At 38.3% G+C, this 26,365-nt stretch overlaps 1 protein-coding gene across 3 annotated transcripts in view; it reads right to left on the reverse strand.

The window, feature by feature from the left end:
* Positions 1-585: 585 nt before the first annotated feature.
* Positions 586-26,365, reverse strand: part of tbx4 (T-box transcription factor 4) — a 32,998-nt gene continuing 7,218 nt past the window's right edge. For all 3 annotated transcript variants that reach the window (XM_017422005.3, XM_025007184.2, XM_037973651.1), the window contains exons 3-9: positions 26,126-26,220; positions 17,270-17,389; positions 14,664-14,811; positions 7,040-7,192; positions 4,582-4,670; positions 4,229-4,464; positions 586-4,058 (exon numbers count right to left, since the gene is read on the reverse strand). In XM_017422005.3, the coding sequence (XP_017277494.1) occupies positions 3,427-4,058; positions 4,229-4,464; positions 4,582-4,670; positions 7,040-7,192; positions 14,664-14,811; positions 17,270-17,389; positions 26,126-26,220 (1,473 nt within the window). In that variant the 3' untranslated portion in view covers positions 586-3,426. The remainder of the gene's footprint in view (positions 4,059-4,228; positions 4,465-4,581; positions 4,671-7,039; positions 7,193-14,663; positions 14,812-17,269; positions 17,390-26,125; positions 26,221-26,365) is intronic.

The raw sequence follows: 26,365 nt of genomic DNA on the forward strand, positions 1-26,365 counted from the left end.
ACTTAATTCCTTTTGCTTGAAAGCCTAATTGAAATCCGCCCAGTGGTTCATCAGATTTTTTGCTAACAGACAGACAGGGTTGGCTCTAACAGTTATTCTCAAGGTTTTAAGCAAAGATATTACACAAAACTATGTGATGAGGACAATTTTCAACTACTAGCACACCAAATCGTAGCTCAGTATCTGTAATATTAAATGAGTTTCAGCCATTTTTGTGTTTTCTAAATTCAGCTTGCTAGGGCGGCCACCTTGAACTGGTTTTGATCCAAAAGTTAATCAGTTGTAGATTCAGTGATTGCTTCCTGAAAGGTTATTTAAAATTCATCCAGTGGTTTATGATATATTTGATCATAACAATACAGACAAACAAACACACAGACTTATTCCAACATGAAATATCTGCATGATATCTGTTTGAGGCGTGGGTAAGATTAGGTCAGGTCCACTTGAGGAAATTTGATCTCATCAGTTTGATCGATTAAAATACAAAAGTGTTCTGTAGTTAAAATAATTCTTATCTAGTAGAATGAAAAATAATAATCAGGCAAATGATCCAACTCTAATTATAGTAAATATAGTAACCAGTCAGAGGCACAAACATCTTTATTTATCATGAGTGCAAAAATGTCAATCACTTGAAAAATCTTGAACTTCTACTCAATAAAAACACTATGCACAAATGTAAGAGGGATCACCAAAATATCTCAAAAACAAATAAAATAAACAAATACCATCTATAATTACACACTCACTTCAACTCATGATGTTCGATAATTGTGGGCTTTGTACTAAGGAAATCATTTGGTTGTGAGATTTGTGTGCAGTTTTTTTTTTCCATTACTCTGCATGGCTCAACTAAAGTTCTTTAGTTCCCACGTGGCTCTGCACCATATGTCTTTAACTTGATTTAACAGGCACACTGTGAGAAAAGACCTGGGTCATTATTCTTCTTATCCTTAAGAATAAGAAGACTGGAGTTTTATGTTTACTCTTCTTTTATCAATCTATCTGTATATCAAAACAACAAATCTCACCCTGGCACTAATCAGGACTCAAAGCAGCTTGGCTTTTTTTTTTAAGTTCTATCTGTAAAATTCAAGTCTATTTCACCAAAAAACAGAAGAGAAACATTTCTCCACATGTCTGTTTTATAGTCCATAGAAATTTTTAGATGACAAAATAACCTTTCAGTAAGCTGTTTATTATATACCGAAGCATCTACATAATACTTGACCCTAACACCTAAAATGAACATATATGTTACTTAAACTCACACAATCACAACCATTCACCAATGAGACTGGTGTAAAAAAGTGAGGGATTGTGAGTGCGGAAGGTAAAAAGTAGGAAGACCAATTGTGAAACTGCAGCATTTCATATTATAGACCATTATAGTTGATTACACACTCTGTTTCAGGTCAGCTTAAGAATTTTCACCATTAAACTTGTCTTCTCTTTTTAAAAGACTGTCTTTATTTTACATGTGTTTTTAATGTCAACAAATCTCCTAACAGGATCCAAATCATCACAAGCACTTCACGGTAGAAAGACACCCTATTACTTGGAAATAAAACTACTAGTTTCTATTTAATCATGCATTTAAAAAAATATGTTTCTGTTATATAATAATGCATGTTCCATTGTCCTACAGAAAATACCAGCAGCCACCAAATAGGTTCCTTTTAGTGATGTGAATTAATCCTGCATAAACTGAACTGAATTTGAACTACGTTTAATATAGGTTTAGAACCCATGCAGTGTTAATGTTTGTGGATCAAGGCACTTAACGTGTTACTTCACACAACAAAACACCAATCTTATTCCAGCAGTAAGGTGAGTGTGTCAGAAACAAGGGCCTCTGACATGTTCTACTCTCAGCAGCAATAATATTGTTATGCTTTTTATTATGTTGCCTTACAACCTGTAATTTAAATGGGGTTTCAAATGGTAAAGAGAGAAAAAAAATGTTTAAAGTAATTCTTAAAAAATATTAAATTTCAAAGTGGTGTGTGCATTTGTATTCACCCCATTATCATCAGAAGCCTCATAATTAGTTCAGTAAGATCCACCTGTTCTGAAAGATTTCAGAATCAACAATCCAACATCTCTAAGTATTAAGAGCTCCCACCAAACAAGAAACTCTCGACACAGGTCAGAGACAAAGTTGTGGAGAAGAACAGATTAGGGTTGAATTATAGTTTTTTCCCCCTCTAATATGCCACAGAGCTCCAATAAATCCATTATTAGGAAATGGAAAGATGATGCCACCACAGCAAACCTGCCAAGATGGGTCTTCTACCAAAACTTACGGAGTGGGTAGAGAGAGCATTAATCAGAGATACAACCAGAGGCCAAAGATAACCCTGATGGAGCTGTAGCTCTTCAGCAGAGATAGGATCCTTAGCTTCAATGAAGCAAAATACAGAGAAATTCTTGAGTCTTCCACAGATTTGAGACTGGGATAAAGGTCCAGCAGGACAATGACCATAAATACACTGCTGAAGAAACACTCCACTGGTTTAAAAGCCCTGGAATGGTCCGGTCAAAGCCATCAAGCAAGCTTGTTTTTGTTTCACAAAAAAACAACAACAACTTGTGTCCTCAAAGTGGTAGTTATGTTGTGCAAATTAAAAGACACAAAATTCCTTTTAATTTTCAGGTTGTAAGGCATCAGAACAGTGGGGTGAGGGGGCTTGAACCTTTTTGCAACCCATTGTAATACTTTCAAAGCAGCATGTAACACATAGCTTAGCTTTCAGGCAAGAAATGCTGTAGCATCAAAAGGCAACTCAGAATCTACTGAAAGATGAGCTCAAATGTTGTGGCTTTGGTCCCCTCGGGGCATTTATTAACAATAAGAACAAACTATAGAATTGCTAGCTTCCTCCTTTGAACTGGTCTGATGTTAAAACTCTGCAGAAATGATAAAAGCCTCATAGCTGTTTTCCCTGAAAAGCTGTCATGTACCCTATGTACCATACTGTATGGCTTTCATAATGCAAGTACTGTATTTGATCATCTTCCCTTATAAATTAGTTTTTTATTCTCCTGTTTATAATTTTTTCCTGTTTGTATTTTTGAGTTAAGTTGATGGAACTACCTGTATAGGTGTTATCGGACTTTTCTTGTCCCTGTAAACTGACTGACACACTCCAAATACTACTCAAACCCATAACTTACAATTCGATTTGATAATCTGATACAACGGTACCGGATCACCTGTGCCTGTATCATATCGGTATAAGTAGATAAGTGGTCATGACTGTCAAATGCATGGAAGTTTTGTTTGGAAGTGCAGTTTAGCAGAAACAGTGTCTGTTGTCCATTACCACTGACTGACATCCAGAGTCCTCACTGGGATTTTAGGAATCTTTAATATTTTCAGACTTGTATATCGAACCAAAGTGGTATCTCCAGTGGCCCACATTAGCTGTCAGGCCAGGGATTCCCTGTACTACTCTGCCCCACTGGGTACTGATAAGGTGAATTGTTGATGGATATAGCTGTTTGTGTAGAACAGGCTGAGAAATCTCTATGAGGCCGGAGAGGTGATCCTGGCTTCTTATGATACAAAGGTGGATGGCTTGATGTTTCCCTGAAACCAGGAACAGCGGGAGAACACGACGAAGAGGAGGGTGATACGATGGGAACACCTCTCTGGATTGGAGCTGAATTATAGACCCCCAAGTCAGTCTGTGGTGGTCGTGACATCATTGATGATGCAGGGTGTGGTACCACAGGGTTGGGGAAGTGAGGGGTGAAGGGTTGGTATGGAACACCATCAACACTGTAACGAGGGTAAGGCTGCACTGTAGCCCACATGTTGCAGTTAAGTGAAGGAGAGTTGGTTAGGTCATCTTTGTTTGCTGGCCGTGACCCAGACTCTGTCTCCATACCGCTGTACATGCAAGCTTCTCTGGAAGCAATTGCCTCACTGCAGTACGAATGAGACAGTAAAGGTGACTCATAAGAAGGTGTACGAAAATAATGCTCCTCTGACACCACAGATGTCTCCAGGTATGGTCTTTTACATTCAAACTCCAAGTGTCGAGTGTTATCTGAAAGTCAGAGTCAAAAGAAATGGTTTAAATTTAAGAAAAGAATAAATATTAGTTCTCTAAAATTGTGTAGGATTTTGTACTACCCCAATTCTGAAAAAGTTTGGATGTTGTGTAAAATGAAAATAAAAACAGAATCACTGACATGCCAAATAAAAGCTAAGACAAACCTCTGTGTTTGAAGCAGTGATACATGAGGCTGGGATCTCTGCTTTGGGGAATAGGGGTTGAGAGAGCATCACTGGATTCTGAGTTAGACAAAGGAATCCCAGTCTCATATTGATATGAAGACAGGACTGGAGTGTGCCCTGTTAAAACTCCTCCTCGAAGTTTCCCTGCAAGGTGGCCATGTGAAGAAAAGATTCTTTGGCGTACCACGTTCTTTGATATGACTGGATATTCTTTCCTGTAAATAAGCAGGAGCAACAGAAGAGAAGAAAAGTTTACCTTGTACTGTCTAAAAGGGGGCTAAATGCTTTAAGATGTCAACTTTCGTGACTTGTTTCTTTTTGTGTAAACATACCTGTCGAGTCTGGAAACACGCAGATCTCCTTCTTCACTGCCTCGAAATCCTTTGGCAAATGGATTGTTTTCTATCTTCAGCTGAGTGATCTGAAAACACATTGTACTGAAGCTCTTGGACTAATTAGAATAAATCAAACCACATGTGAAGCAACAATAATCTTGTGTTTAACCAAAGACATTTTATGTGATGGACAAGAACCTTGACTCTAACTAAACCAAGCCAACCTCAGAGAAGAGAACATTGTTCCACCATGTCAATTCTTGCAGTTTCAGAATCAACAGATAACAGCTAAATAGACAAAATCATTGTAGTTGTTTTTAATAATCAGGTTGATGTTGAAAATTATAGCCTAAATATGAACTTCAGTTCCATATTAGTCAAATCTTTAGCAAGTGGTAAAAGCCCAGGTCCACTCGGCTTCCCAAATTAATTCTACAAAACCTTTTGGAAGCAGCAGGCCCCTTTCCTATTAGAGATGTTTACTGAGCAGGCTCCCCAAACTTTGAACCAGATTTTTATATTGGTGTCTTAAAAAAAGGGCAAAGGCCCAATATTATGCAATTTGTATCATTTCAATAGTTTGTTAAAGTTTACTTTAAACTACTGGCCAACTTACTAGCTAGGCACAAGCAGTTTTACCCTCAATTATATCCCTAGATCAAACAGGGTTTATCTGCAAAAGATACCCACTCAATCTACAGAAGTATTTAATGTGATTTTTCTTCTAAAACCATCTCCTGATATCTCTCCTAATGTTTTAACTGCCTTGTTTGGAGAAGGCCTGCTTCACTTTATCTCTCTTCTAAAAAGGACTTATCTAGATTCACAACTCTGCTGGCCAGGAGGCTAATACTGCTAAAAGGGAAACCTGCAGCTCCACCTTCACTCGCTGGATTAGAGAGGTCCTTTATTTTCTTAAACTGGAAAAAATGAGGCCAACTTTGGCGGGTAAGGCTGGATAATTTGAAATAAACTGGAATCCCTTTCTGTCCAATGTTAAAGGTACAGGATATCAGATCATTCTGAAAGGAACACCACAGTGATGCTGTTTGGCATGTAAATATACATATAATGTGTATGGAAGTGTATGTGTATTTATACATTTTTTTTGTTTCTTATACTATTTTTAATTGTTATGTTGTTGTTTTTTTCAACTTGTTTGCTTGGATAGGTGATGTGGGATGTTTATTTGTTGTTAATTATTTAATATGTTTAAAATTTAATAAACTTAGCATTTAACAAACACTTTTCTTTTTGATGAAGCTGATAGTTTGGGCCAGCTACTGCCCCCTTCACACTGGATGATGATTCCGTTCTGCTCTCTATGACATATTAATTTTGACTGGATTGCAGCAAATTGTGAAAACTTCCTTCGGTGTGAAGGCAGTCATGATGCTTGTACTCTCTTCAGGTGATATCTTACTAAGCTGCAACTGTTGGTCAATAGTTGGTAACACAAAATTGCAAATAAAGTGTGAAATAACAGGCAAGAATTCTGATTGCAACCAAGTGATCGGCTAGCTGTGTGGCATTTTAAATGGACTGTTTTTAAAAATCACAGCCTATTTTTGTGTGCAGTATGCACTTGCAAAACGGCATTCTTGGCCATGCACATTATTTTGTTGTCCACTTCCACCCATATCATACCCACCTCAACTTGTTTTGTACCGACCTTGGCAACTGCTCCTACATTTTTAGTTTTGTCTACTAGAGTACATTTTTTAAAATGAAGACACTTTTTCAACAATGATTATTCATCTTTGACATGGTTCTTAGACCTAGACTATTGCCTTCAATGTTTTCTGTCAGAGGAGAGGTCCCTGCAGGAGTCAAAATAAAGTTCTAGTGTTCTTAACACAGGTTGAAGGCACCTGTGTCAACTCTGACTGTTCTGAGAGAACATTTGCTGAACTAAGTTTTCAAACATTTGTGTATGATCAAAATTACTTCGAACCTATCATATTCTATCACATGTAATGACGAACCCACTATTTTCTTTTCAAGCTCCTGAAGACCTTGCCAAGACTTTTCAAAGATCATCATGTTTTGGCTGATATTTTATGTTGTAGCAGGCTCATTATCTAGTGTGAAGGGGGTCTTATGTTTACCTTTGTTTTGACCTTTCAAATAAACTAAGGGAAGGAGGAGTTTCTGAGCAAACTTCAGTGTAACAGATTACTAGATTGACATTTATTGTGTACCCAAACTTTCACAGTTCTTTCACGTTTTCACTATGTTGTATGTCACAAATGCTTAAAGTGAAGTTGAAGTACATAGTTTCAGTTAGAAATAATATACATGATCAGAGGATTTACTTCTCATGTGACATTAATGTTTCCCAACGAAAAACAACAGGCTACAATTTCCAACTCACCCACAAAAGATCACAGTGATTTAGAGATGTGGATAAATAGTAGCTACTAAAGTGAACATTCTGTAGGTTTTGTTATTATACCTTGTGATTCTGATAAGAAGTTACGGAAATAAAAGTTGTCTCATGAAAAACACGAGTGCAGTAGGCAGTGTTTTTTGATTCGAAGGCGTTGTTTTCGTCAGCTTTCACTATGTGAAGTCTGGGTTGGTACTTGTGCATGGAGTTCAGGATGATCTGAAAAAAGAGGAAGAGAATACAACTTGTTCAGTAAAAATTCTATGATATATAGCACATAAATATTTGAATTTATCTAAATGTATTATTTATTTTTTTTCCATCAGTTTTCAAATCAGCAAAAAATCAAAATCAAGCACAGTCAGGGACATCCCCAAAGGGGGGGTCAGGGGAGACAATGGCCACCCCTATGAATTTGCAGACAGTACCAATGGGGCCTTAACACATCGATTTTACAATCCTACTTTGGAAGTTAGTTTTATATTTGAAGTATACAGCTTTTGTTTAGTGTGCATTTTAATACCGCCTAGCTTTTTCTGCACACTTTCACAACAATTTTTGCACAATAGCCACAAAGACCAGTGTGTCTTTATGCTGCCTCTGACCAATCACAAATCATACATGGAACCAACCATGTCCTGCGTAGGTGTGAGCTTTTAGAGATGAAGCAAACATTTCAGAACCAAAAGTGGAGTGGAGCAGAACTCAGATGCGTTGATGTGCAGCACAACACATTAAATGTGTGACAGACCTCTGCTTCGTATCATTTTCAAAACATGATGAATTAACTCAGTTTAGAGATTCTCTTTGTGGTGACCTAACCTTTAAAACTACATGCAAAGTTGCAAAGTCAGGGTGGGTTGACTTCGACCCCCCTTGCTGCCTCAGTTCATTCAGAAGGCCTAAGCATTACATGTCAAGTGGAAGCAGCAGTTGTGATAAATGCTATACTGCTCTCATTGTTTCAGAAAAGTTTCAATGATCTTTAAACAATGTTCCTAAAAAGCCCGGCACTTGCCATCTACAATCCTGAACTGCCAACAATCATCATAACAGATGCCTCAGACCATTCATTGTGAGTTGTTCTGACACAGTTGCAGTCAGACAATGTGTGGCACATTGTTGCTTTTATGTCTCATACCCTGTCTCCAGCAGAGAGGACATACTCCATACAGCATAGAAAACATGGCTCTTGCCTACATATGGGCAGTTGAAACATGGAGGACATATGTGTGGGGATGTGGATTCACATTCAGAACTGATCAGTAAGCCCTCACCACTCTGCTAAGCACTACAGTGATGATTAGAGGTGGCATGAGATTTACAAGCTGATCAATTAGACTGATGTGTTTCCAGTACAACATGCAGTACTGACCAGGAAGTCAGAACATCACGGTGGACTGCCTCTCATGTGTTCCCCTGAGCACCTCAAATACTGCTGCAGATTCCAAACAGGACTTGATCACAGATATCCTCTCCTGACTGCAGTCTTGCTGATTTTAAAGCTGAATGTGAAGACTGTCCTTAACTAATAAAACTGTGTCAAATCATCCACTCAAGATGACCTAACATAAAAAACAACCTTCTAGAAGAATTCAAATCTTACTTCATGAACTGGCAACAAGTCACCACTGATATTCAGAGGAAAACGTCTCATAGTTCCCGAGTCTCTGCAAGAAAAGGTTGTGCACCTGGCCCATAAAGGACAGTAGAGCATGGTTTGCACTAAACAATGCCTTAGATACTTTAATGGTGGCCACATATGGATGATTTGGACTACACAGTCCTGTCATCATGCACTATTTGTCAGACGTGACAAAACGGCTAGTTTCTCACCTGCCCCAGTACAACCTGTCAAATTTCTAGAGGGTCCATTTCAACACATTGCTGTTGATATTGTGAGTTCATTTGAACATGGAGCTCATGACTGCAGGTTTGCCATAATCCTTGTTGATTATTTCAGTAAATGGCCTGAAGTAACATTTACTTCTAAAACAAACACTGTCATAGCATTCCTAACTTCTGTTTTTGCATGAAGGAAAACCCTTCTACCATCAAAACTGATAATGGACCACAGCTTCCATCTTCTGCTTTTGCTGATTTCATGAGTGAATGTGGCATTAAGCACATCAGAAGAAGTGTATATTATCTTATTATGTTTCGTATGTTAAGAAGTGGTTCAAAGGAAACAAAGCACATGGAGATCTGTCATGAATTCAAGTGTTTTTGTTTTGGTTTTGAGTCTAGGTGCTTTGTTTTTCTGTTTTCAGGGGTTAAATTTTCTTTTATTTTTCAGTATGGGTTTCTTGTTTCTTTTATTTTATTATTTAGTCGTTTTGGTTTAGTCCTTGTTCTTGTTGTCTTTGTTTCTTGTCATTCTCCACTTGTCCTCAGTCAGCACTTGTTTACCTGCCACGCCCATCTCCACCTGCTCGCAATTGTAATCACTCACCTGTGCCCGCTTCCATAATTATCCTCTGTCTTTAAAACCCGGTCATCTCCTCCACTTACTTGCTGGTTCATGCTTTGCTTGTCGCTCATGCCCACTGCCTTTTTCCATGCCTTGCCCTTTGCTACCCGACTCTGGATTCCTGTTATTATTTGTATTTTTGCTGCCACGTCAGCTTTTGTTTTCATTTCTTTTATTTTTTTAAATAAATTTTCATTTTTTTATAATGAGTCTGCACTCTGGGTTCATCTCGTTCTCCACCGTTCTTGATAAAGATCAGTCAATTGCAAAGTTTTAAAGGATTTTTAATTGAACAATCATCACAGACAGAACAGGGAGTTGGGAGCCTTGGTAAAAAACAAAAAAAAAAAACAAAAGAAGGAGAGTCCTTAAACCAGCCAAGCAGTTGACCTTCTGATTTGGACCACTCCTGTAAACCTATAGTCCTCAAACTAAACCTATGAATCAAAGCCTGAAAACAGGACTGCTGGTAATTCCCATTTCCATCTAACAATTAAAGACAGCTTACAAATGTGACATGGGACAAGGCTGGCATCTATAGTCAAAGGAAGGCAGTAGGAGTGAGAATGAAGATGGAGCGCAGAACCAGGAACCAACAACCCACAGACTTCTGGCCAATTCCCTTAGATTCTCCTCTCACCTCCCCTCATCTAGCAGGTGAAGTTTATTCCTTTTAAAGTCTTATCATCCAGTCAGATGATGATGGGGTTGTAGCCTGTGCATCAATGACCAAACCACATTGGTGCAAGCAGGCCACACAACATGGATCGGCTGCCACCGTTGCCCCACACTCCACTCAGGACCCCATTACACTGCTGTTGCAATAACAAACCATCACAACCTCACTATGGAATTTTTGTTCATGGTCAAAATCATCCACAACCTATTATGACCTTTCGGGCTCTATCACGCGTAATAGAGAGCTCACAGCTCACAGTATTTAGGTTGTTTGGTGGCTGCAGGTCAGCTCACTAGCATCACTCTGCTCACTGCAGCCCAGTGAGGCGTTAGCAACACTGGGGGCAGGTTATCACTAGTCCAGTCCTGTCAGCCATAATAAACATCAAGCTCTGCTCCCCCTCCCCCCATGCAGCCACTCTCTTGAGAAGCCTTCTCCTCAAGAGGGCTCTCAAAGAGAGGCAATGGTAGAAAAGGCCATGGGTGGCTAGGCGGTTGAGCTGAACACTAATGGCCCCTTGCTCACATTCTCCTGTTGCTGAGTAGGCTGGAGACAGAGATAAGCTACTGGCTGGTTCACCAGAGACCCTGCTGACCTGTCTGCCCTGCTCTCTTTGAGTGATATTGGAGACACTTGGATGATTGTCTGAAAGCAGGGATCAGAGAAGTCTTCCTCACATCAGTGACAGTCTGAAGAAAGGATTTGCTTTCATCTCCTTTGATGTAAAAACACACAGATCTGATTAGTTTTGTTGTCTCAAATGTGCTTTGATAAAGTCTGAAAGTGTCCAGAGTATTTTTGATAATATGTAGCATGTGATGACCCAAACTTGTCACCACATAAAAATGTCAACCAGTAAAACAAGCGTTTGCAACAATAACATACTATCTTTGCATGGCAACATCCAATAATGTAATTGCATCCAATAAGCTACTTGGCAAATTTGTTTCAAACATGATATTGTCGTTGATTACCTAAAAGTTTGAGTTTGGTCTCATCTGACCCCAGAACCTTCTTCCACTTATGTAGGAAAGAAATTCCAAACAGTCTAGCTTTTATTATTAATATTATTATAAATGTATTTTTCCTGCCACTCTTCCATGAAGCAGAGTTCTGCACAACTTAAAGTGGACAGATCCTCCCATCTCTGCAGATGAGCTGCCAGGGTTATCTTTGGTCTCCTGACTGTTTCTCAGATTGATGCCCTTCTTACCTGCTCCATGAGTTTTGGTGGATGATGCTCTCTTGGCAGGTTTGCTGTGGTGGCATGGTCCTTTGTTTCCTAATAATAGATTTATTGGATTTAATGAACTTCTGTGGGATGTTGGGGATATTTTTTATAGCCCAACCCTGATTTGAACTACTTCACAACTTTGTCTCTGGCCTGTGTGGAGAGTTCCTTGGTCTTCATGATGTCTAATGGTTGGTGATAGCCCACACTACTTAGAGGTGGTGAACTGGTGTTGATTATGGGGTCTGTCACAACAAGTATACATCATTTGGCACATGTACTACTTATCATTCCAAAGGGGCCAAATACATATGCATGTGCCACTTTTTAGTTTTATACTTTTAAAAATGATGTAAAACAAGTTTTCTTCCCCTTTTAACTTTAAAAAGTCCAATTAAATTCCAGGTTGTAAGGCAACAAGATGGCAGCATGATGGGTTAGTGGTTAGCACGATTGTCTCACAGCAAGTAGGTCCTGGGTTTAAGTCCCAGGTTGGACCTAGGAACTTTCTGTGTGGAGTTTGCATGTTCTCGTGTTTGTGTGGCTTTTCTCCGGGCACTCTGGTTTCCTCCCACAGGCTAAAAACATGGATGTTAGGCTACCTTCAGGCCCAGGCCTCCCTTGAAAGAGATCTGTGATCTTAATGGAACTTGCCTGATTAAATAAAGGATAACAAATAAATAAACAAGAATACCAAGAGGCATGGATACTTTTGCTAAGCACTGTAGAACTCCCAAAAGATCTGGCTGTCAAATGGCAAAAATACATCAATATCTTTTATTAAGACAGCAGTGATGATTAGGGTGTTGTTGACTAGAACATGCTTTTTGAGAAAACCACAAGCTTTGGGAAACAAATCAGCCTCCTTCAAAGGACAATGGGGAAAAGAATATTTAAAATTGGTTTCTGGTGCACACAGAAAACATTCTCATGGACATGTTATATTATCTAGTGAACATCAGATTCTTCTTCACACTTCTCGTGTGCACAAGAAACCATTTGTTGTCCACCAGATAACACTCTCGATATGCTAGAAAGCTAACTGTCCTTAAGTACTGTGGAGTATATCTTCAGAAGTATATATATATATATATCCACATTCCTGAAAACACAAAATATTCTTGATATAGTTATACAAAAACTCTATGACAGGAAGATAAATAATTTAAGTCTTGACAAAATATTCCAAAAGTAGTTTGAGATCAAAATATAGCTCAAACAAAGCTATTATTTCATTTTCCAAACTGAAAGCACAGACACTGAATTGCTGGATAGTCTCTTTTGCGTAACAATGGTTAGTGAGACACCTTTATGGCATCAGACACTTTTATAGTTTGCATGACATTATTGTGTGAGCTCCAAAGTTGTTTCTCATGCAGTTGAGAAACACATGGATTATTTTCTCACGAACACCTGTTTCTCATGAGCACAAGAAACCTATTTAAAATGGGAGGTTTTTGTTATTTTTTTAAATCAACATTTCTTTAGGAGCTCTGCAGTTTAAATCAGTAAAAAGACAACACATCCTGAAGGTCCATTGACATCACAAAGCCCTGAGATATGGATACACAAAACTTGTATCTGTATTTGAAAGATAGAAGCCTCCTGGTTTCTGGACCACAGAACAGATTCTACAGCAGAGGACCTGCAGTACTTTACCATAGGATGTTACACTGGACACAATTACTTTTATATTACAAATGTCAAACATTTTGGTTTTGATTGATCACCTTTATTACATAACACCAAGACAAAATATGGGGATGAAAGCAGGATGACATTTGTCCTCATGTTGAATTTCCCTTTACCACTATGCTTTTGTGTACCCCTCACTCCCACCCCTACAACACAGTTTCAGACATTTAGAGCTGGCCCTTTTTATAAACTAATTCTGTAATAAGTTATTTCAGTTCTCTACGGTGGAAAATGTTTCCACTAATTTCTATTCAGCTCATTTTTAGTAGTCATTCTGCTACAGAACAGAAGTGCAGAAAAAGGAGAGAACTGTGATTAAGTGAATCATTTTTACATACTCTGTAATTAACAGCAGTAAATTTGATTTCCCGCATGAACTTTGAGAAGCACTGCATTTATGCACACCTCATGGTCTGGGCATCATCTGGCCCCTGCTTGGCCTCTAACTCATTCTGTCCTCATTACTCGCCCTTATCACTAGCCGGGCACTCAACTCAATCTGACAGCAGACTCCACTACTGATCTCAGAGGTTATGAACCTAATGAGCCCGCCCACTGATGGGATGGCTTCAGACAAGCTATCCCAGAGTTCCCCTGGGAAGTGCTGCCATGGTCACACTCTTCACCTTCCCTTGCAGCCTCTGCCTCCTCTCTCACTGCATTTTCTCTCTTACACACTCATTCACCTCCCTTCATTCTTCAACATCCTGTGAAAAACAGCTTCCTGGTTTTGTTGTTTGTGTATCTATGAGCTCACATCACTTGCATGTTTCACAGTTCCTTCTCACTGTGATGCTTGTGACATTGGCTGAGATCTCTGTTTGGGCTGTTGGAAGTATACAGGAGGATTGAAAAGCTAAAATTAACAGACTGCCTGAATGCCAAAACAAAGAATAAAAACATATTTTTCTTTTTGCTGTACTTCTATATTAATTAGTCAGCTTGGTTGTAAACAGTATTGTACAAGACAGTCAGTGAAAATTTCCTTGTAAATTTGCTTGTAAAAAGCATGGACAGACTTCTAAAGTAGATTTTTGCTGTTTTAAAACAATTCCAATCTCAAAAAATTTTGTAGCGGTTCATTATTTATTACTTTACCACAATCAGTTTCACATTGTACCATTATTTCAGCAGAAATAATATGAAACTCCTCAGGTTGCACCCAAAGTACTACAGCTAGCTGCTGCTGCTGCTTTTTGCACTTGGAAATACCATAACGTCTTTAAGCATTTAAGCATTTATTGAAGAACTACCTATTACCCTCCACTTTTCATACCAGTTTTAGTCTAATATTGTCTTCTGTTGAGAAACTACACTATTGTAGCTGTTTTAGTCAAACCTTGATAAAAAATATTATGTGCTATCTCATGTAATATTGCAATACCTCGCATGATCTGTTAGTTCTTATAGCATGTGTTGTCTCTTAGCTACTACCACCCAAATGTTAGCTCAATTTCTATAAAACTCACTGAGTTATAGCCCTTTTTGTGTCATCTTGAATTGGGTTGACTCCAAAAGGTAATCTGTCGAGTGGTTCATGAGATACACACAAACACTAGCATAAACATTATTGCCTAGCTTTCAGCAGTGGGCGATGGCTGTAGTAGATACTCACATGTCCAAAAGGGTCCAGGTGGTTGTTTGTTAGCTTTAGCTTCTGAAATGACACCAGCTGCCTCATCCAATGAGCTCCTGTGGCGGGGGAATCAGGATGCACATAGAGTCTGCCTGGCATTGCTGGCTCCGCTTTGCCAGCCACCATCCTTAAAACAGATCCAAAGAGATCTCATAAATCAACATCCACAAACATGACAATGTATGTAAGTGCTTTTAACAATGTATATTGAGTATTTCAGAAACTGCTACTTTACTGGTATTTTCAGCCATCTCTAGGGTTTACACAGAATGGTCCAACAGGGGCTTCCAATGATCGTGCATGGAGTAGGATGCATTTTATGGGCACTCAGTGGAAATGTCTTTATAATGTCTTTTAATTTGATCATGTTTCTGCCCCCAGTACAGGGGTCACTAGTGATGTAGGGGTTAACGCTTCATCTCTCCCTTGGTTGCCACAGTTACATGCTTGAAGGGTTTTCAGTACCTATGCCCTCAGAGCTGTAGCTGGATAAATGTTGAGTCTTTGGATAAAAAAATGCGTCTGCCGGTGCTGGCTGAGGAGAGCTGCACTGCCAGACCTTGGAACTTGAGTGCCCCAAGAAGCTGGATGCTAATAAAGAGATGCTATGGTGTATCAAGTTAATAAGTAGGATAAGTGCTATATATTATCATCATTATATGTACCCATACAATATCAAAAGTTGTTCTCTGCATTTGACCCATCACACATGTGAGATGCATACAAGTGGAGCAGTGGGCATTTATTTAAGGTCGCAGGGAGCAGTTAGGAATAAGGTGTTATGTTCAAGTGCATCGTGGCAAATGGGCATGGTGTGGAATCGATCCTGTGCCTCTCTGGTCCCAAGACAGCTGCTCTACCACTGAGCCACAGCCACCACACAAAATGGTAATGATAGATGACATGCCAACTGAAATTACCACCAAACCTGAGTCAATTATATCAGAGTTTAGAAAGAAGGAAATGGGAACTGCTGGAAGAAAAAGTTGCTCATGAAAGAGGAACAATTTCTGATCTTGAAAGCACAGATAATGAGTATAAAAACCCACTAACTAAAACAAAAGCTAATATGGTGAAGCTCTCTGCTGCGGTAGATGCTTTGAGCAAGAAATGTGAAGACTTGGAGACACGCTCTAGGTTGAATAATATTTGACTTGTGAGCCTGCTGCAGGGTTTAGACCTATGTGCCAGACCAAGAGAGAGCCAGCTGCCTCAACCGATGGTCATTAGGGTGACACAGTTTCAAACCAGAAATACCATTCTGTGCCATGCCAGAGAGGCTCCCACCCCCCTACACAATGGGAAAAGAATGTATATTTTCCCCGTCTTCACACCTTTGAAAGGCCAGAGCCATAAGTTTGAAGACCTGAACCTAGCTTTGAAGTTTGGTGTAACTTTGGGCCATGCTGTAGTTTACTGTTCTGGTCTGTGTGTAGCTGAGATCTACACTTCAAGCATGAAACATCAGCTGTGTGCTGGGTTTGTCCCTAGTTACAGTCCTGGGCACATTATTTACTCAGCTGATTATGGTGACACTGTTTCACTTAAGACACAAAGGTGCTGACTGACATGCATAAAGTTATGCATGTATGTACATTGCCTTAAAATAGGTATTCACCGCTTGGATGTTTTATGTTTTTATTGCTGTCATGAATCAATCATGGTTAAAATGAACTGGCCTTCTTTACAAAGAAATTAAAAAAACCTTTAATGTCAAAGTGAAACAAATTTCTATAAAGTGATACCAATAAAAAATGTTTTGTAAAATAAGTGATTGCATAAATATTCACCACTTAAAATGACTGTTCTAATTCAAATCAGAGAAAAGATTATTGAAAAGTACAAGTCAGGGTGTGGATACAAAATTATTTCCAAGGCCCTAAGCATCCCCATGAGTTCTGTTAAATCCATCAGCAATAAATGGAGGGAATATGGGACATGTGTAAATCTACCACGTCCAGGTTGTCCTCAGGAATTGAGTGACTGTCCAAAAAGGAGAATAGTGAGAGAGACCACGAAGTCACCTGTGAGCACTCTGAAGGAGGTCCAAGCTTCAGCAGGTGAGATGGAGAGACTGAAACTACAACAACTGTTGGCCAGGTTCTTCAACTGTCAAAGCTTATATTATATTGTATAACATACTATATTTATCATATAAAATGAGTTAAATAAAAATGTTTAACCCTCTTTGCAAACTCTAGTCAAGATTTAATATGGATTTTTTCCTTAACAGTGGCTTTTTCTTTGCCACTCTCTGAAAAAACGTAGACCACACTGCCACTCCTGTCAACTAAAAACAGGAAACTACCTTCGTTACTGCCAATTTATGAAATAAATAGTTATTTATTTTTTATCTTTATTTTGTGTTTTTATGAGTGATAAACACAGTTGTTGCACAACTAAAATAAGCAGCCTCTACAATTTGCTCACATTAGCTGATGTCAGTAACCAAAAGTCAGTGATAATAAACAAGAAGTCAAACATCAAATGCATATTTATGACGTTTTTTTTTCACATTTATGATCTTTTTCAAACAACAACAGTTTGTAATAAGAAGGCTGTAGATCGGATTTACACAGACTTACCACTTATTATCACAGAATTTGTACCGGTGGTCATCTGCTGGGACAATGTCAATAAGAAGGATGTATTTGGTTTTAGGGTTCATTCCCGTCACTTTGACCTTGAAGCTGGGAAACATCCTTCTGTAGAACAATAGTAAAGTAAAAAGTTAAAAGTGCTCTTTTATAAACAGTGTGAAATATTTTCAAAAAGAACCAACCTCTGCCACACAAAACAGATGATCTGATTTAAGAGGCATGCATTCACCCGCTTTGTCCTGGAGTTTTAGAAAAATTTAGTCAACACCTGGGAAGTTCAGTGAATAAGGCTTCATATTCTAAAAATCAAAGCCACTGTTAGCTACACTTGTAGGTCAACAAAATAAAATCAACCCATATTATTTTTAATCAGAATCAGGTTTATTTGGTTAAGTACGTATTTGTTTCACATACAAAGAATTTGACTCCGATCTCACTAATAAGTAGTTTATCAGAACACTGTTATGTTTTATGTTAGATAATATGTGTAAAAAAATACATCCTACATGCACATCTTGGTGAACTAGGGGATATGTCCCATAGCGCTCCAGGGCTGACAGACAAGAAAAGGAGAAATTGCCATCTCTGAAACCTAAAATAAACCCAAACATAAGGTGGATAATATCCACTTTTACAAAGATAACAAAACATGTTATGAAGAAAGAACCCACTTGGCAATGTTCTTTATGAAAAAATTAGTCATATCTTTGGTCTTGAGGTAATTAATCTCTCCACAGGCATTTATTTCCTGTATAAAAAAACTGAAATCTTCTCATGCTTGTAAAACACCATAAAAACTTGGGAGCATCTTATATCTTTTGAATACTTCAGGACTCAAAGGTGAAATATGCTAATACAGCAGTCAAAGCTATAAAACACATGAAGGGAGCTAGATTTGCGGACCTTTTCTGGGAAACCAAGAACATTTTCATCCCATCTGCGCCAAAGGAAATTTCACAAAAGACTCTCCGCCCTCTTATAAAGCCCTAAGTGGTTTTTAATGGCACCCCAGATCGGACAGTTTAAACAGCTGGCTCTTCATCGCTCAAGAGGTTCTGCTGAAAAAGGCCTGCAGTTTATCCACAGCAACATGTTCAAACAGTGGACGACACACTCATAACAGCTTTGCATGCTTATCTGTGAGGGCAGGGACCATGTACCCCACATCCTCATGCTGGCCACTCCAGTTGTTGATCCTGAAAGGCTCATAGTGCTGATCATGTTACTGTAAATATTCCCCCATGTCAGTCAGAGGCAGAAGGAGAGGTGGTGGTGGTGGTGCTGAGGGGGATTTAAATCTCTCTCCCAGGGTTCAGATCCAATCAGTAGGACAGATCAGTCCTGCTATCATCCTCACTGAAAGACAGCTTAATCTGAGGGGAACATTCAAAACAGACCACTGCTCATCTAAGGCTGCACACACACAAGCACCCGCACACACACCCGCACACACACACACACGGGCAAAACCAAAAAAAATTGATGTGGTAGTACCTGAGAGTCATTCACAACAGAAACTCAAAGCACTTACAGATCTGATATTATTATGAGACATCACGAATAATGCTGTTTTCAAAGTTTTACTAAAATGACTATGTACAGAATTTCTCATCACAGGATGATGAGAAATGAGTTTAAAACTCTGCCGTGAATGGCAGCAGCTGTTATGCATCTCTTCAAGTAAGGCTGTTTTTTTTTTAAATTTATAACAGTTTTTGTTGTTACTGTGTAAAAAGTTGAGTATTTTTCTTGTAAATCATCCATGCAGACTTCCAAAATTTCAACTCAGTCGCCAATAAGAAGTGATTTTAGTGGGGATGATTCAGTGGGGTTCTGAACCACTGGTCTAAAGAGATATACAGTACCTCTGTAGTCCTTACAAACACACAAATCCCATTGAACCAACTGAACCAGCCTCAAACACAGCAGCCATATAAAACATCAAGGTTAAACAATATATATTATATCTGTAATGTACAGCCAGTTCACAGACAATAAGGTTCTGAAATCAAAGGTTTAATTATTTAGTAATGTTATTTAACTGATAGTTTAGAACCTTCTTTCTTTATTATTTTTAATAATTAGGTGCCAAAAAAAGGAAGAAAAAAAAAATCAAATGTAAGCTGTTCGATTGAGCCAAAAAGTGTTTGAGTCTAAGCCCTTCCCCTGGTTCTCGGCTATGTAAAGGTGCATTGTTGTAATGGGTTTTTTTACATGTTATACAGAGACAGATCTCAACACGCCATAGAAACGCAAAAGTGAGGCAGGAGGAGGAAAATAAAGTTACATCACTAAAGGCATACCCTTGGTGGCTGTAGCGGTTTTTAAACTTCATGACTTCCACTGCCGCCTTATCGTTTTACTATCGTGTTGCACAGACGTCACATGTATTAAAACATGGATACGTGTTCCATGCATCAGATGACTGAGAGGAAGATGAGAAATGGCAGTTGGTGAGTATGTGTGTGATGTTATTGTCAGGGTATGTGTGTTTCTGTAGCCAGCCAGCTGTTTCTCCCAACAGTCCCACATGTGTTGGCCCTCCAGGAATCCATTCCCCCTCTGGGAATCTGCAGTACCCCAGTGAGATCAAAAGAAGCCTTGAGGGCGGAGGTTGGAGTGGGGGGTGATGGAAAGCTACAACCTATAGACTCAGGGTTATTGTGGCCGCCAGATTCCCCTTATCAACCTGCTGCTGCTGCTGCTGGGCTGTGTACAAAGAAGGAGCGTGAGAGAAGAACTGATCTGGGTTCTTTGAAGGGGAGGATTACTATGGACACTCATCATAAGTCTTCAGCTTGGCTCGGCTGAGCTTTGCTTGGCTCACCACTGTTTGGAAAAAGGAATGAGCTGATTTCATCTCAGCATTGAGGAAACGTAGGATCACCTGGGTGACTGGTCTGGGTCTCTTCCCTCCCCTGGACTGACCTATCCAACATCTTAGATTTCAAACATTCTCAGCTCCCTTTCGCTTGGGATTTCTTCTTTCAATAAGTTTGCACATCTGAATATGCAATGTTTTACAACGTAATATACAGGTATTTGAGGCGAAATAAGACTAACTTTATTTGGAACAGATTTTTTTTCTAATTTTTCATATAATTTGTTAACTAGAAGCATTGGAAGAGCCCAAACCTCAGCCCAGTCCATAAGGTCATTTAAAAAAAACTGTAAGATCCGGGTTGTGATCCAGATAAGCACCAAAATATAATCACTTGGTTTGTGTGACAACCCCAACATTTACTGAAAGTTTCATAAAAATCTGTTCATTAGTTTTTAAAGTCATCTTGCTAATAGACAGACAGATAGACAGACAAACAAACCAAAACTACTGAAAAACCTAACCTTTCTGGTGGTGGTAAATATTAAAGGTTTTATTAAAATCCTTTCAGTGGTTCATGGGATATTTTGATAACAAATGCAACGACCTTAATGCCCAACTTTCACCTTATACCATCAGGGGATAAAATTATCACTTGCTCTTATATTTGCTGTTGATAAACTGAGCAGCTGGAAAAGTCTCACAGAATAGTAAAAATAATGTGTTAGCTCAGCTACATTATTAATACATTTCAAAGTTGCAGCTTTAATGTGATTTACATAGAAGAATATCACAAACAAAACCTGCATTAAAATTTGGTAAAACTGGGCTGTGTGTGTCTGGTCATTTGAGTTTCTTTCTTTTTTTTTTTTAGACATAAAAGCACTTATGGTATGTTTATCTGGTTTCCTTTAAACAACGACAACAAATAAATATGCTCTTCCTGTTTATAAAAAAATAGAACCACAATAGGAACATGAAGTTATTCATATTAGTAAGTTTATCTTTGGTAAAATATTGATTTATTCACAGGAATTGACACCTGTTGTTTCAAAACACTAAAATCAATACTTAATGTTGAGGAATTCAGTAACTTGAGCTCATGTAGCTAAATAAATACATTCAACAAAGTCCTCAATAAGAAAGTTTTCTCAAGTTAAGGTCTAGAATATATTTAAAGTCAGATGTAAACATAATATAAAACTAGAGAAATCTGCATTTTCTGCAAAGATGCAGTGTGAATGCTGACAAGAAGCTGATACTGAACTGTTAAAACAAGTAGAACAAACCTAAATTTAGCAGAATAGTAGAGAAAGCTAAAATTAGTCAAAGCACAGCTAAAAGTTAAAGATAGCAAAATAATAGTCATATGCAAAATCTGGTACAGCTATACCTGAAAGATAAGTTGAACAAAACTGTCTAAAACCAGCAAAACAGAAGTTAAAAGCTAAAATTAGCAAAACCATAGACAAAAGCTGAAATAGCTAATTTTTTGCCCAAAGCTAAATGTAGCGAAAGTGTGGCTAAAAGCTAAATTGTGCGAAATCACAGTAAAAAGCTAAAAATAACAAAACTGTAGCTAAAGGCTAAAAGAAGCACGAGAAGACAAAAACAGAGTAAATATGCTGAAGAAAATTTTAGAGAACAACATTTTTGAAAGAACTGAAGTGATGTTAATACATTTAAAAGGGGAAAAAGTTGTAAATAAAGGTAAATAATTTAAAAACTGTAATAGTTAAAATACTAAAAGGTATAGTGTACTATTCCTGATTGAACTATTGATATAAGAACAGTTAAAAATAGCAAAAAGTGTGCAGATGTAGTTTGATTGCAAAAATAAACATATGGAAACAAAACATAAACAGGAAAACAATAGTGAGATTATTGTTTCAGCATTCAGACAATAACTTATTAGTAACTGAATAATAAATAAATTGATGTAATTTAAAATTATATATTTTTATAAAGGTATGTCATATTACAGTGTTGGCTAAAGACTAAAACTTCTTCTTCCTTCTACTTTTTCACATGTAAACAATCTTAATAAACACAATAATGATAAATGTCTCTTTAACGCTCCCTGAGTCGGTTCTGGTGGGTCTGTCAAACTGGGGTTTTACATCACTTCCTTCCTGTACTCTCAGTTTAGATTTTAATGGGTATGATTGATAACATAAGTTGTGTTTATTTTTTGTCTCTGAACATATGAGACAGGTTTTTAACCCTCCTGTGGCCTTTGGGTCAAATGGACCCAGAGTTACAAGGGCTTCTCTTCTTCTCTTCAGTTAATGGGGCTCCAGGAGGGATTAATCTCCACTGGAAGGAAGAACAGCAGTCGGTCCATTCTGATAAAATCCTCTTTACATTCATTTAACAAACTCTCTGTTTGTTGTCTAAAGACAAGAACAACAGTGGATCCTAAAACAAAACTCGTAGAAAGTAATCAACATCTACAACTGATTACCTTTTGGAGTCAATCCAATTCAGGATGGCCGCCACAGATAACTGACCTTATCAAATGCAAAACAAGCTATAACTCAGTCACTTGTACAGCTACATTTCATAGAGCATCATCCCTACTCTAAGCACTACACATTGCACAATATTTTTGTTGAAAACTTTGGCATTAACTGGATCTGTTAGCAAAATATCTCATGAATCACTGTTTGCATTCTAATGAAACTCACAGAAAGTAATCGTCAATGTGCATCTCCAACTCATAAACCTTTGGAATCAACCCAATTTAAGATGGTTCCCACGGCTAATAGACATTAGCCAACACAAAAAACAACTTCAACTCAGTCAGTTTTAGAGATACTGAGCTAAAGGTTGGTGTGGTAGTAGCTGGAAGTCATCCTTAATACATACACCAAGCACTACTCATCTTTTATAAAACTTTGGCATTAACTATTAAAATTACCAAAGTTCATCCCTTGGGAAAAAATGAACCACTGTACAGATTTTAATGTAACTTTCAGGAAATAATCATTAGATTTACATCTACAATGCATTAACATTTGGACTCAGTCCAATTGAAGATGGCTGCCCCAGCTGATTAACATTAGCCAACACAAAAATGGCAAAGTTAGTCAGTCAAAGTTACAGTTATTGAGCTAAAATGTGCTGTGGTAGCAGCTGAGCATCGTCCCCAAATCATACTCTGAGCATGACATCTCATAATATTGTATGAGATCACCCGTAACATTGTTTTCACGGTTTGTCCAAACCAACACAACTCTGTCATTTCTCAACATAAGCTGAACTTAAAATTCCGTCTGAAAAGCGTCTGGCAATATGCATTCCTTTAAGGAATTGATCGGCCTATAATTTGTAAATAATAGAATAACTGCACCTGTTTTTGAACTGATTTTCACTGTTAGAGCTGAAGCCAGTTTTCCAGGTCCCATCTGCTGCAGTCTGACTGCAGGTAGACCCAGACAAGCTCCAAGTACAGCTCTACCACGGCATCACTAAACACAGCTTCAAAGGGATTTAAGGATTCAAACCCCACTTTATCAGCTGGACAAGGGAAAGCCTATCTCTCATGGTTATACAGCATTAAGGAAAAAATGTGGCGACCTTTTACTTTAACTAAAAAAAAATCATCCAAGAGGAATGAGCGGCAGAGGTCGATTTGAGTGTTCCCATTCTCTGGTTAATGTCCAAAGGCTTCACCATCTAATCCTCTGGACGCATTAAATCCAACAAGCCCAGCAGTCATTTGTGGTTTCAATTATGCGGCAGGAACTTTCTGTCTCTTCTTGAAAGATGAAACTGCTCTCTGTTAATATTAGCTGACTGAACATGTGGCTGCAGAAAGGTAAAGGATCTGTCACAGGCTATCACTTTCTCTGCAGTTTCCCCACTAATTCTGGCTCTTTCTTTCAGAAAAATGAGATCAGATTTTAAACTCTCAACACATACATGTTTCGAGTTTCTACTGATATCCAGGAAAATAAATTACTTTCAGGAAAAGGGTTTTCAAACACTACTTCGCTGTTTGTGATCTAAACTCTCTGATTCATGCTCTTCATGCCTCATGGAACTTGTCGTCTTTTTGTTTTGGAAAATATCTGTGTGAGTGTGTGGAAATTTCCTTGATATCACGAATGCTGACTCAGCATTCACACTAATGTTTTGATGTTTTTTTTGTTTTTGTTTTTTCTGAATGTTTTTGCAGTCTACTTCTGCACACTGTGCTTTTTTAGCCGTTCATCATCAAACTGTTCGGCTCATTCATGGGATGGGTGCTTTGACATTTAGTACTTTTATACTTTTCAAAATATTTTAGTTTTGAAAAATATTTCCCCATAGAAATACATAGAGACCTTTCCAAATACTTCAAAACCATTGTTCTCTGTGAAACCTGCTTTAGCGTCCAGGCTCTTTTTTTTTTTCCTCTTATGCTACTTTTAGCTGTCATTCTTCTAATTTTTTGTTCCCTTAAGATTTTAGCTTGTGTTCTGTTTTTTGGGGGCTAAACAACGCAGTTTCAGCTCCTTCAGCAAATTTCAAATTTTAAGCATTTAACATTCACACTGAATTCTCACAGAAAAAAAACTGCTTCTCTAGTCTCAGAGCACTTTCACTTTGACTCAATTTGATGTCTGTTTTTTTTTTTTTAATCCACTACATTTATCATATGATTTCTAATTATTTTAAGTGTTCAGAAAAACAAACCTTTTAAAATGATACATTGTGAGAACTGAGCTGGTGCACCGATAAGCACCACTTTACAGCTCTGAACTGTGCTTGAGAGGAAGTCAGCAGATTGTATCAAATCCTCACTTCATCACAATCTCCCACACCGAGCAACACAGAGGCGACAGTGGAAAGGAACAACTTCCTTTTAACAGGAAGAAACCTCCAGCAGAACCAGAACCAGATTCAGGACGGGCGGCTATCTGCCTCTACCGGCTAGCATTTGAGAGGACAGGAAAGAGACACAGACAAACACAGAAAGACTGGTCCAAGCTCTAAAATTTCATAATGGTTCGATTTTTACACCCCTGTCTAATTTCTCAACATTTTTTTACAACTCAATATAGACAAAATATACAATATAGGTATTTACAAGCACGAATAGCAGCAGCTAGCTGTAGCACTTCTGGGACATCCAGGAGTCCCTTCGGTTAGGAATGTCTTAATACCTCTGTAACAGGAAACTGACAGCAGGGTCTATGAAGTAGTGTTATGGACCACTATGAAATTTTGTAGACTGGCATTGTTTTTATTTAGCAGCAGTGTGCTTTGAGGATGGTTTCGCCCATTATTAGCTCATCAACATGGTCTGGGTGGACCTACTTCCAAAGCAGAATGCTGCCAAACTAGAGCAACCCCATTCTTCAATTCACAGCAGTTCATGCAAACACTGTTATTTAAACATTTACATTGCTGTCAATTTTGTATAAATTTTACAGCAAAAATATTATAAAATTCCTGCTGAAAGTGACCCCAGGTTGTAGCATAAGTGCTACAGCTAGCTGCTGTTGCTACTTGTGCCTGCAAATACCCATAGAATTCTATGTAAGCGATTGTGTAATGAGAAGCTGTATGTAGTGTAAATGTTTATAACTCTGGTCTTCAGAGTCACTGTCCTGCATGTTTGTTTTCCATGTCTGATTCAAACTGATGAATGATTACCAGAACTCTGCAGAACTTGATGAAACACTGAGGAGATAATGAATCCAACGAAGCAGGTGTGGTGGAGCAGAGAAAATAACCAAACACTAGTTTTTAAAATTTTAGAGATGGCAGCAATCCACTTTGGTCCTCGCCGTGTCCTGACCAGCTGTTAGCTCATCAGTCCTGTCAGAACTGAACTCTGCTCTCCAAACTGGAGGCTTTCAAAGAGCTATCTGCAACAGGTAAGATGTTCATAACTTTTCCACAGAACCCCCACTTTGAAAGTGCTGAAAAATTCCTTTTAAAGTTTCCATTATCTGATTTGCAGCTGAATGGACATGTGTACAACATTTTAATGTAACAGTTTTTATAAATAGCATATCGGCTTCACTGACCTTCCTGCTTTAGTAATGATCATCTCGGTGCCGGTCTCATGAAACTTCTTCCACAGCTCCTTCTCATGAAGAACCACCTTCATGTTCTCAATGTTCTGAAAGAGTCAGAGTGCACAATTTGAACCATCTAAATCACCTGGATTTCACAGATTTATTTGCTATTTACCAAACAGAAGTTATTAAATAAATACTCAGAAGGGGTTTGTTCTGGTACTTGTTTCAGCCATGTCTAATTAAAAC

Source organism: Kryptolebias marmoratus, linkage group LG2 (assembly GCF_001649575.2).
Source record: "Kryptolebias marmoratus isolate JLee-2015 linkage group LG2, ASM164957v2, whole genome shotgun sequence".
Taxonomy (NCBI): Eukaryota; Metazoa; Chordata; class Actinopteri; order Cyprinodontiformes; family Rivulidae; genus Kryptolebias; species Kryptolebias marmoratus.